This window comes from Acyrthosiphon pisum, chromosome A1 (assembly GCF_005508785.2).
Source record: "Acyrthosiphon pisum isolate AL4f chromosome A1, pea_aphid_22Mar2018_4r6ur, whole genome shotgun sequence".
NCBI classification, from domain to species: Eukaryota; Metazoa; Arthropoda; class Insecta; order Hemiptera; family Aphididae; genus Acyrthosiphon; species Acyrthosiphon pisum.
This window is the reverse complement of record NC_042494.1, coordinates 127,228,180-127,240,947: the sequence shown is the minus strand read 5'-3', so window position 1 is coordinate 127,240,947 and position 12,768 is coordinate 127,228,180. Positions and strand designations below refer to the sequence as shown.

Genomic DNA, 12,768 nt, shown 5'->3' with positions numbered 1-12,768 from the left:
ATGGATATTGTGATATGATTAATTTGGAATTTATTATTGATACCTATTATAGGTCAATTTTTTTTTTAATACTATCGATAAGTATACCTATAATAGGTATGTCTAATACCTAGACTGACAAACCGTCTCCGCTCAGAATCGTTTTTCTTATACAGTGATATTATATCATTGAATTCAAATTTAATACTATCTATTATACAGTGACCCACTTGTAACCTAATGTACAGCAGAGCGTCATCCACTTACCCACCTTTTTTCTATTAAATACTTTTGGTATTGAATACTTTGGTTTTTTATTTCGAACATTTTATTTTTATTCGAAATAATTGGTTGAAAAAATATTATTGTCAAACTACAATAATATTTAATAGTTTTATTTAATATTCTGTATTTCTGTGTTAGCCGAAGCTAAAAGGTTTGTGAAAACCAAATTTCTAAAAAAAGTTTTTGAATATTGAATAACAATATTCCCTTTAAAACTATTAGATATAAGATAACTATTAGATTACCTACTACCTATGTGTTTATATTACGATAATTAAAAACCCACTTTAAAAACCAAAAGTATTTGAAAAGTATTTGAGTAGTATTTGAAATACTTTACAATTAAAGTATTTGAGTAGTATCTTAAATACTTAAAAAAAAAAATGTATTTGAGTATTTACTCAAGTACTTTTTAAAAGTATTCTTTACAGGACTGATATTATCAAAGTGAGGCTTTAGTCCCCCCCCCCCCAAATCCCAAACGCTATTTGCGCCCATGCCTATACGGCCATACATAATTTTAAAAGTAAGAATATTGGAATCAGCACTCAGCTGCCACAACGATTCGATAAAAATTCAAAACGGTACAAATTACCAATAATCAACTTCTTAGCACAATTCAACGCATTCAAAACAAAACATTTAAATAGCTTACGATATTAACTATTGTTAAAATAAAATAAGATGTTCCTTTTTTCCTTATTGTAGCAGTAAAAGTAATTAATATGCAGTTATTCCTATAGTCTTTTAAGGGGCTCGCAATTACTAGATTCTAAGGAACATTTTATAGGCAACTCCATATGCATTCGGGGCATATGAAGTTATGCATAGCCGCATATAGATACATACTGGTAATTTTTAAAAATTTTAATATTCATATCCAAGATTTAAAATGTAATACAAGGTTTCTCATACGTTGTTGTTCTTACGGGAATTAAAAAAAAAAAAAAAATAGCATAATAATTCCAGAAAAAAATCTCTATGAGCGTCTGAAGTTCAAATTTTCACAAAATTGGATATTCTTCACGTATAAAATAACGATTTCTATTCTCGAACAATATAACTTTATTAAAATTAAATTATTTAGAGAAGAGTGGGATTTTGTTATAAATAAATAAAATGAAGAAGAATGTCGTAGAATATATAAAACAAAACTACCTATAAAAGATGAATTATCAAAACCTAGAATAATAAACATGTTTCATAAAATATTGAATGATAAGTCTGAAATCCCCCCTCTGCCAAACGCTAATTTATTGCTTATTTAATTTGTTGCTAGACTCAAGATCAATAAAAAAGTAGGTATATTACTACGATAAGAATGCGAAATTAGGGAGTTAAATATAAATCCTAATACAAACATAGTTTTTAAGCAAAATAGTATCTGAATACCTGCAAAAGTTATATAACGTCAGGCAGTGGCGTAGCCAGGATTATTAAATTGGGGGGGGGGGGGGTGTTTTAAGTATAGATTAAAACCAAGTTTTTACATTTTACGTGTATAAATAAATTGAGGGTTCAGAACTTGACTTGTTGCACTAAAAATTATCGAAATATGCAGTCGAAATTCTCAAAATATGCTTAAATATATATACTATGTCGCAACATGTTTATATTATTTTTGAAAAATCATAAGACATAATATTGCAATTTTGATAATAAAAAACTAAAAAATAAGTAAGTATATAAACCTGATAATTAAATAAATAACAACTTTATTTTCAAAAATACTGGCATACAATAGGTACTAGGTTAATAAATAAGTAATAACGAATAACGTGATATGTGAATACCTTGATAAACGAACACGTACCTATATCTACTGATGTTAATTTCTTCGTACAATCTACAATCTAGATGTCAATTATAGTTTAAACACAGTTTTGTCACAAAGAGACTTATGAAATCTTACATATGCGAACATAGGGCCAACTGCAGCCAAGCTCCACCAACAACTTTAACAGCCCTCCGCCCCTCCCAAACATTAACTTAATTTTTTTAAGCTTATTCAATTTTATAATAGTATGGTATTATAAAAGGCTTCGGCCTCCCCAAATCTCAAAATTATCACCAATTGTACCTAACCAAACATAATATTTTTTAAGATATTTTTCAATGTTATCCAAAATATATAATTTTTCACGACAATTGTATGTACATTTAAGTTAAAAAATACACAAATATGCAAATTCAAACTTTGTATTCAATTTCGCCATTTCATAAGACAAATTTATAACTTGCAAGCAGTCCCGAACACTATAAACAATATATTTATTATGAGGGAAAATGTCAAGGGGAGGGGGGGGTAGTAACTGTGGTAAGTAGTAATACACATCTGGACGTCTGGAACTAACTAGTTTTGACTATTGAGTTAAAAAAAACAATTGAGTGATTTTTCGATATTATCGGCCGAATTCGATAGTTTATAAAATAATCGAATAATTATATAGTTTAAAACAACCGGATAGTTCGATAGTTTCAACTCGATAGTGCCCATCACTACTTTGGAGTGGGTGGTCGTTGTAGTGGCCAAATTCGGTCATGAGACAGAGTCCGGGTCTCGTACTATTGGTATGCTGGTCGACTCGTATCCTTCGTATGAGTGTTGACTTTCCTGAGGAGATACGTATGACGACACTTTTATAGTTTAATTGTTTTATGCTATGCTTTTCCGTGTGTTATAATATACTAATTGACTTATTAGTTACATCGTTAAATACTGTTAAAAACGTGCGATATGCTGTACATAGTTGATACATAATTAATTGATACGTAGATACGTAACACATTAAAAAAAGATTGTTTATATATACGACTATCATATTGTTTCAATTCGTCTGTTTTCAGTTGGATGCTTGGATATACGATACATTTAAAACTTATTTAATGGCCTTAGCATTACACTTAGTCGTAGAAGCACCGTTTGGAAATTTGACTAGACAAATGTTCGGGCGAGGGTAAGTTATTACTTAATTGTTATTTTAATACGTGGAAATTAATATTTTGGTTTTGTAAAACAACATTTTTCCTTAGTACCTATAATACTAGTACCTATAATATTAGTACCTATAATAGTCTATACCAGAGGTCACCAACTTATTTCCACAGGGTTCCTTTTTGAAACTTACCAAACTTCCCACGATCCAAAACACATTTATATACCGAATGACTTTTTCACACATTAACAATTAATAACAATCATGCAATCGTAATAAAACGTACTTTGGAAATTCTTAAGGCGGGATCCCACGACTCGTGTATTTGACGAATATTTGGTATTCGTGGATACTCGCCGAGTAGTGGGAATGGAGTACTTGTACAAATATTCGGTGTTCGGTATTTGTTGTACGTTATTCGCCACCTTTCCGTCGATTGTCGGTAACTTGCCGATTATTCGAGTAATCGTGGATATTCGTCAAATACACGAGTCGCGGGACCCCGCCTTAAGAATTTCCAAAGTACGTTTTATTACGACGAGAGCATAACGTTACTAACGTACCTATCAGTCATCTTCTTGGAATTATTTTTTGCTCCTATGGGCTTTCAACGTAATGCTCGGGGAAGAGGACCCGTATATAATATTGTATATGAATATAATGCGAACTACCACAAATTCGTTATTAGTTGATAATTTATCCATATTGTTATTGTTATTTTATTATTATTATTATTATATATTATAATATACCAAACTAAAATATTCAAGAAGACAGTTTTAGGCTAATACAATAACAAGATAACAGTTCTTAATAATTATATTCTAGATTAAATAAATATATAATATGCATAATTTTATCCAACTGGTTGGGCATCTGTTTCCTTTTAATAAAAGTTGTTTTTAATTGCCAAAATGTATACATTTTCAAATACAAAGACTTATTTTTGATGAGCCAGACAATTGTAATTATTCATTTATTAACCGGTATTTATAGTGCTAAACACATTATATTATAATATATTATATATTAAAATGTCTTTGAGAACAATAGTTCTAAGAAGAATTCAACCCACTTTCGGAAAACCCGTCTGGCACCTTTTACATTAAATTATATTTGATTGATTTCTCATGGCTGATCTTAACGTTTGTTATTTTGTTTATAAAATTATCATTTGATGATCTAGAATTTAAAAACATAATGTTTTAACAATCTTTATTTTATAATTTTTAGGAAAAAGAGTGACTCGTCTATAAGAAACGAAATACCAATTGAAAAAACTACAACTGTGGAAACTCCATAAAAAGTTATGACTCATTTATAATAAGTATTAACCGATTAAATCTTAAAACATAAGCTGAATAGATATTACCTTTTTTTTATATATTATATAAACTATATTATAATTCAATTCTCATCGGATTTGATTACAATTAAAGCAGGGTTTTTTTTAATGATTTTTTCTGACAGCACAAACTTATTCCCACTCTTGGATTATAGTAGGGAATTCGTTTACGCAGACCAAACCCTACAGTTTGTTATCCGTTGAACTGTTACGGGCGGCTCCAGGGGGGCCCTAGGACCCCCCCCCCCCAAAGCTGTATTTCTTAACAAAATTAAAAACAAAATTACAAAAAAAATCATCGACATTTTCTGAAAGTTATGACTTGGTAACCACTAACCCCCTTATCATGTCTCTGAAGCCGCTCCTGTGGACTGTGCCGGCTATACTACCAAGTACCTACTAACCTACTGTCTACTGTATACTGTACTATTTACATTTTATACTTTTATAAGACTGCATAGTGCATATGGGTACTCAGAAACGATATTATGTAAAAACATATAAATCCCGATTCTCTCATGATATAACAAATAAATAATTTTATATTAATGCACTACTTTTATTGTACATTTGTAAAAATAATTTTAAAATTTTGTTTGTAAATAATAAATATAAGTAATAATACCTACTTACTAAGTAATAATTACTTGAAGTATGTAATTTGTAATAATAATTATTTATAAAAATAAAAACAATCAATTAACGAGGTACCTAATTTATTTATAATTTTTGTAATATTTATATACCTACTTTTACATCAAATAATAGTCAAAATGATAATTTTGACTGAATAAAAATGCGTCTAGACCACTACAACTTTTACAAAGAAAAATTGTTAGGATTAGTTTAAATAAAAATACTTTAATTGGTTCAACCAAAGAAAACTTAGAAAGTTATTAGATGTGTTATACTATATGAATCTGGATACAAAAAATTAACTATATTGTATATGTAATTAAAAACTATGAATCCTTTTTGGATATGAAAAAGGTAATAATTAAAAGAGAAAATATGGCATTTGATGTCAGAACGAAGTATTCTATACAGAAGGGATTCGTACAACCGCAGCGAAGAAGGTCGTATCTCTGTTTTTACAAATTTTTTTTGTTTTTTTTTAAGTTGTCATAAATATTTTTGTGTAGTTCCTGCGAAGACGGTAATAACTATAAAAAGTAGAATTTGGAGTTTAAAAAAGAAATTAAATCAATACCCAAATTCTGTGCCGAAAATCACATTGTTGAAAAAGTTCGTGAACTTTGAGGTTAATAAAGAAGTGAAATCAATCCCAAAAACCTGTGCCTCAACTTGAAAAAATATCAATTCACAAAAACTTCAAGATGATCAACTGTACAAACATTGAAAAAAAATTACAGATTGTCAACAAAAATTTGAGTCAGACAGATTAACTCGTAAACAAGTCGGCAACTCCTATTTATGATTAATTTTATCATTATAATATACACCGTTCTATGCTATTTTTTTATTCCCCTGACTAAGGATTAATACTTCAAACACACACACCAATATTTTTTTTATTTTATTAAGATATTAAATAAAATACTATATGTATTTGGTAGATAAGAAAAAATATATACAAGAACTTTGTACTTGAACTTAATTATATAAAAAGTGCATCATGTAAACACTTTAAATGTGAAATATTAAAAAGTAAAACTTAATTAACATTAACGACTTAAGAACACTATTCAATTATTTCTTATAATGTTATAAGTTTATAACCTAACCGCTTAGGTATCTAGTATCTACTAAACTTTGAGGAGTTATATCTCATCAACTGATAAACGAAAAATGAAAATTTGAACGTGATAATTCATAAGAAAAAAAAGCCTCACTAAATTATAAAACATTTTAGTATAAGTTGCCATTTGAAAATTAAAAGTTGATGGTGGTTTACATACTAAATATAAGGGTGAAAAATATTAGACAATTATAAAATGCTAGAACAACGTAGTCCTAAAATGTAGAAAGAAAAATTGGAACAAAGTCGGTAGTTTTTGAGATAATGAGTGTTTTACGCTTAATGAATCACCCTGTATAGTAATAACTAATAATACCTACGGTACTTAAATTTTAAATTAATATAAATCATTTTAATATTTAAAAAACTAAACGTTATATTGAAATTCTGATACTTTTATCATCTTAAACACATAAAACCACACATTTATATGTAAATTAAATTTAAAAAATAAACATTTTAGGTTGGTAAATCGTCGTGTGAAGCGAAGAACTTTTACGTATAAGATAGGCAATTATTACGATGAGCGGGCCCAATAACGTCACGCGTATTTCTTCAATTGCTCGTAACTTATTGAATAATGTGAGTAGAAACGTAAACGTATACCTACCGTTATTATTAGACCTGATCATTATTTCAAATTAAAAAATACTTTTTTTTATGTTGTGTGTTCCTTTAACTTATTTTATTCTTGACTACTGACTAGAATTTGATCCGGCAGGATTTATTCATAACAGTGAAGTTATGAATAAAGTTAACACTGTTCTGTTAAGTTTCAACTTATGCCTGCAATGCTGTGTACAATGTAAGTTGGTACAATGCGCATTTATATGGTATTTACACACTTCAGCGACACGAATTCATTATGAACGATACAATTTAAGATGTAAATTTCAACAAAACATTTTTACATTGAGACGAATCTATGATGAGCCGCACTATATATAATGCTCTATCCATGACGAAGCCCGCAGTGCCGTAAATAACCAGGTAGACGGAGGTTCCAATTACATGGCAGAATACAACATTAAAGTATGTTTGTGAACACGTCCAACCAACAGTTTTTGGCATGCCTACTTGGATTATGTTTTCCAATAAACATAATGCCATATTAAGTCAAAATTATACCAATTTTAACACTTTAAGATTTAACTTTTTAATTTAACAAACATTAGATAGGTATAGGTACCAATTTTTGATTTTATGTACTTAAATAATTGTTATATGAAATTAAAAAATTGATAACAATAACTGTTATGTTGAATATTGAATGAATTTTAAATAATGATTGAATGTACCTATATAGACGTATAGTGGATCTATTTTATAGGGCACATAAATAAATGACAATTTGTAACCTACATAATATTATATTATTATGGTTATTGAGTCGTTATGTAACTATTTAAATATAGATACTGAATAATAAGATTTACTCTTATTCAAATATTATACCATACCTAAATATTATTATTGTTTAAAATGTATCCTCACAAGGACAGGTACATTCATAATTTGAATATAATTAAATAGCATAGTCGTTGTCAATTTCAGGTATATAGATTTTTTTTTTTTAAAAGATTAAGTACCAACATTAATACTGATAGGTAAAATTGAAATTTAGGAGATGAATATACTTATTTCAGTTGAACCAACCAATTTGCGTGACCGTGATTTCCTCTCGAACGAGTGGCACTAGTTATTATAAATTATAACATTTATATAGTTATATCGTTTAAGATTAATGCTACACAATTTGAATGGCGATTTCTTGAGTTGTGGTAACCTGGAAATTGACGGTTGTATACAGTACGTGGTACTTACAACCGTATATAGTACTTACAAACAGGGGCGGACTGGGCCGAAGGGCAAGTGGGTGATCGCCCCCTGGGCTGTTATGATTGCGGGCCCTCGCAGGTTTATTGGGCCAGTGGATCGTGATTATTTTATCAATAGGTACCTACTTTATGCAATTTATAAAACTGTAGCTTGGTTTGCTTAATATTAATGATAGCTATTGCCATTAAAAAATTTATATTTATGTAATTTTTGGGCCTTTACCTATGATCGCCCGGGCCGATTTTTTACCCCAGTCCGCCCCTGCTTACAAATACAAAGTGCGCTGCCGCGCTGGACTGTTTATAATCTTAAACAAATTATATCATACCCATTGTAAATAGTAGTATAATTTAAACCCTGACGGGTGATTTATGTTATATAACTTATTATTGTGTACACAACAGGAATCGTCGTCATCATCAACATAATCGACAGCGTGTGCGGATTCGATCGTCAGACCACTTGTGGATCGATGGATGGGTCAGCGCAGTACCTAATTTTACGTAAACACAATGTGGGTGGTTCTGGTATTCGGGACTAAGGAAGGTCGCCTTTCCACTTTGTATAGTAGAAACCAATTTGTAATTTGCAAGGAAAGATTTCTGAAAGTCGATGATGTGCCACAAACCAAGATTTCACTCAGAGAGACAGCACGGACATTTTTTAATTTGGGTGGTCAGGGCCCCCGATGTACGTGAGTACAAAAATGTAAAACACGGAAGTGCAAGTGCAAAGCTGCGTAGCTACTATGCACATCAAAATGCCACGGGAGTAGTAAATGCGATGATAAGTAATAAACTGATAACATTGAGTATAAATATTATCAATTACTCCATGGTAATAAATAATAACTACTAATAACTAATAAGTAATGAAATATAATTAAATAGTAATAAAATATAATATTAGTATAGGTACCTCCTAGTTAATATTTATCATGTTTATAAAGTTAAAATATAATGAATAAAATGCTTTATAATTTACAATTACATAGTACCTATTATCCATTTTGCCCAATATATGAAGGTCATTTTACATAACGCCCGGCCATTGTATAAAATGACCAAATTGTATACTTTGCTCGTAACATATATATGTTACGGTGAAAGACGAAAATTGATAAATGTCGTCATTCCCCGGTAAAAATTATCAGAGCAGAGTGCGTAAAAAAGTTTCACTCAAGTTCAAATCACATTTTTTTAACCGACATTTTTTTCAAGTCAACATTATTTTTTAAGTCAAAACCATTTATTAAAAATCAACACTAGGTATTTTTTAAAATTCGATACGATTCTTCCCATAAATGTAATGAACATCATTCTCCAATTAAACTGGGGATTAACGTCAATAACCGGGGAATGTCTACATTTACAACATTTACCAATTTTTAGGTAAATTACGTCATTTACCGGGGAATGACGACATTCACCACGTTTACATCATTCACCGTAACATATATATATATAGGTATTTATAAAATATGTTAAAGAATTAAAAATATATTTAATTCAAGTTCTAGTTCAGAACTTACTGGATGTTATATTACTAATTTGCCTGATCCCACTCCCACCATTACTAGAGTTTTAGCTATTGGTAAGATATATGTCGCACTACCATTAAAAAAATATATTTTAATTTTATGAAAGAAGAAAAATTGTTCCATTTAATAAGATTTGTTATTTATATTTGTAGTGTACCTATTGTTTACATTGAGTTTAAAAAACTGTATATATATTATATTGTTTTAATAAAAAAATATTAATTACCTACATGAAAAACAGATTATATATATTATTTTCAACACCAAAACCTTGAGATTCTTTAGAAGTAATTAAAGTACCGATAGTTATTTTAGCAATAATATAAATTAAGAGACTTGAATTAATAGCTGGTGAAATACGCAATTATATTATATTTATTATATATAATAGGTACATGACTTTGGAGCAGGGGTGTCCAACCCGCGGCCCTTGGTAGATTTTGATGCAGCCCTCACTTCAATTTAAAAAACCATGAATTAATTGTATATAATACATTAATATTATGAGAACAAGTTATCGAGCTTTTTTTTTTTTTAGACATATTTCTAAAAATGTTGGCCCGCGATGTCAAAGCGTATATCAAATTTGGCCCGCCGTAAAAAAAAGGTTGGACACCCCTGCTTTGGAGAGTCCAATAATCCTGGTGACTAGTATATGCATCACCTCCAAAGTAGGAAAATAAATATATTATAATATAATATAGGTATATTTATTATATTATATTATATGCATACAATATATATAAAGGTAAAATCACTATTAGTTATTACTGTACCTATCACAAAATGGGGTAAATGCGAAGATTGTGACAATGAGAAACAGTGTTTTGCGGGCTCTATAAAACTTCCAATAATGAAATACAATCCATGTCCCATAATTTTACTTGCTTAAATAGTATATTTTTCTTATGAAATACAACCCCGATAGGAAGTCTAATGGTTTAGAGCGTAGGAATGTAGGTAGGACATATGTTAGGTAATAAATGTGGATGATAGTCAAGGGTTTCGAACCCCGTTGGATGAGAATAAAACTTGACAATTTTTTTCTAAAGAATTACAATATTTTTAAAACCGCTTGTTGTTAATTTAACACTCCGATCGACAGCTATTGATATCAAATAAAAGTTATTTTGAACACAATAAAATATTTTTAAATTTGTATACTACATGTTATTTTGACAATAAGTGGAATTAGAATAATCTATAATTGGTTGTGTAATGGTAAAACATTTATGCAGGATGTATCTTATGTCATTGGACGCGGGGTTTTTTTAACGATTATGGATCGATGACATAGATTTTCGTTAAAACGCAAAAAGATGCGTTTCTTTAGGTATTACCTTAGTCCTTATAGCCACCTAATAAAGAATTCAAATTTGTGATCTTGTAACTATTATAAGAAAAGTAACTGTGAAGTAATTAATTACGATTACCTATAAAACAAATTAAAATAATAATACTGATTTTGATGATTGTATGTTAAAATAAAAATAACGAACCATGTTTGCCAACAATTTTTTTTTTTTTTTTGTTGAGGGTGTCATTAAATTACTAAAGTGTATAAAAAGGCGTAGTTCTAAGAAAAAATTATTTAGCTCCTGTAAATTAAACCAACATCAATAATTTCAATTAAAAGTATATTAATGCATATTTTACTTAAGTTTAGAGGACCATTGTTAATAAACTAGTGAACCAAAATTGATATGACAATCAAAAGTTTCAGAAAAAAAAGCTTTACTAGAATCCATTAAAAAATATAGTAGTTGCCATTTGAAAAAATTAATTTGATTTTGCTATTGGTACACCTGCGTGTTTAAAAATTTTGAAATTGTTATAAAAAAATTTGCTTGTTAAAAATAAAGAAACACGTCTTATTGCATTTTAACGAAATTCTATGTCATCGATCCATAATCGTTAAAAAACCCCGAGTACAATGATATAAGATACACCCTGTAGATGTTAAATTAACTCCAAAATAATTAAGAATTACTATCTTTAAAAGAACTTATTTTGACTTATACATCTGATGTGGTATCAACACCAAGCTTCTAGTGAGTGAAAACCTACACGCAATCTTAGTTATTTTAATACCAATTCCGGATAAATTAAATATTTTTTTCTATTTTTATCTTATTATAATAATTTTCCCTTTCTCTAGCAGTCTAGCTAAACCGAAATTAACAATTTTAGTTATTTTGTTGCAATTTAAAAATGTTTATAATATATTATATATGTTACTTACTTTTACGTTACTTGGCTGGAAATGCTGCTAGCTACACGGAAAAAACTAAACAGCTAGTTTAACAATTTTTATGGTTGAACCAACAATAATTCAGTTACATATGTGACAACATTAATTATTGTTGAATGTACTAAATGTATTTAGTTAAATTATTTTAGTTGGTTTAACCACATAATATTATACTATTTTTTTAACAATACTATTTGATTAATTTAAATATATTTTACTGTTATCGACAACTATATTTAGCCAAAAATTATAGTTAATACATTGTTTCCAAGTAGTCAAAATAACCAATTAAATTGTTATTTTTACAATTTTATAAATAGTTGGCCTAACAATATTTCATGGTTGGAGTAGCCAACAATTATAGTTATCACATTTTTACAAAGTATTTATACCAACTTATTAAAATGTTACTTAAATTGTTGGCCTAATTATATTTTCAAATTAATTCAACTAGTTTGTATCTGTTAATTTGAAATACCTATTTTTACAAGTGTAGTAACTACCTAGTAACAAAAACTATAGTTGGCTGGTTTATCAAAAAATGTTACAGTTACTTAAAAAAAGTATAATATAAGACCTATACTATATTTTTTTTTATACTATAGCTGGTACTTTGTTTTAAGCAAAATACCTAAAAATAGTATGACATTATAGGTATCCAATCAAAAAAAAATAAATTATAGGTATATTTAGTATATTACTATAGCTTAAAATTCAAGATTAATTACTATGTCGAAATTCCCCTGTGATGGGCGAGCATGGATTTTAATTTTCTTAGCCATGATATGATATAAAGGATTTCTTCTAATCCACCAAGAAAAATGTAATGTTAAT

General features: G+C 28.8%; 1 protein-coding gene across 1 annotated transcript in view; it reads left to right on the top strand.

Moving 5' to 3' along the window:
* LOC100166807 (O-acyltransferase like protein) overlaps positions 1-5,254 on the top strand; it is a 32,119-nt gene extending 26,865 nt beyond the window's left edge. The window contains exon 13 of the mRNA XM_016806229.2: positions 4,434-5,254. Coding sequence (XP_016661718.1) covers positions 4,434-4,503 — 70 coding nt within the window. The 3' untranslated portion in view covers positions 4,504-5,254. The remainder of the gene's footprint in view (positions 1-4,433) is intronic.
* Positions 5,255-12,768: the final 7,514 nt, after the last annotated feature.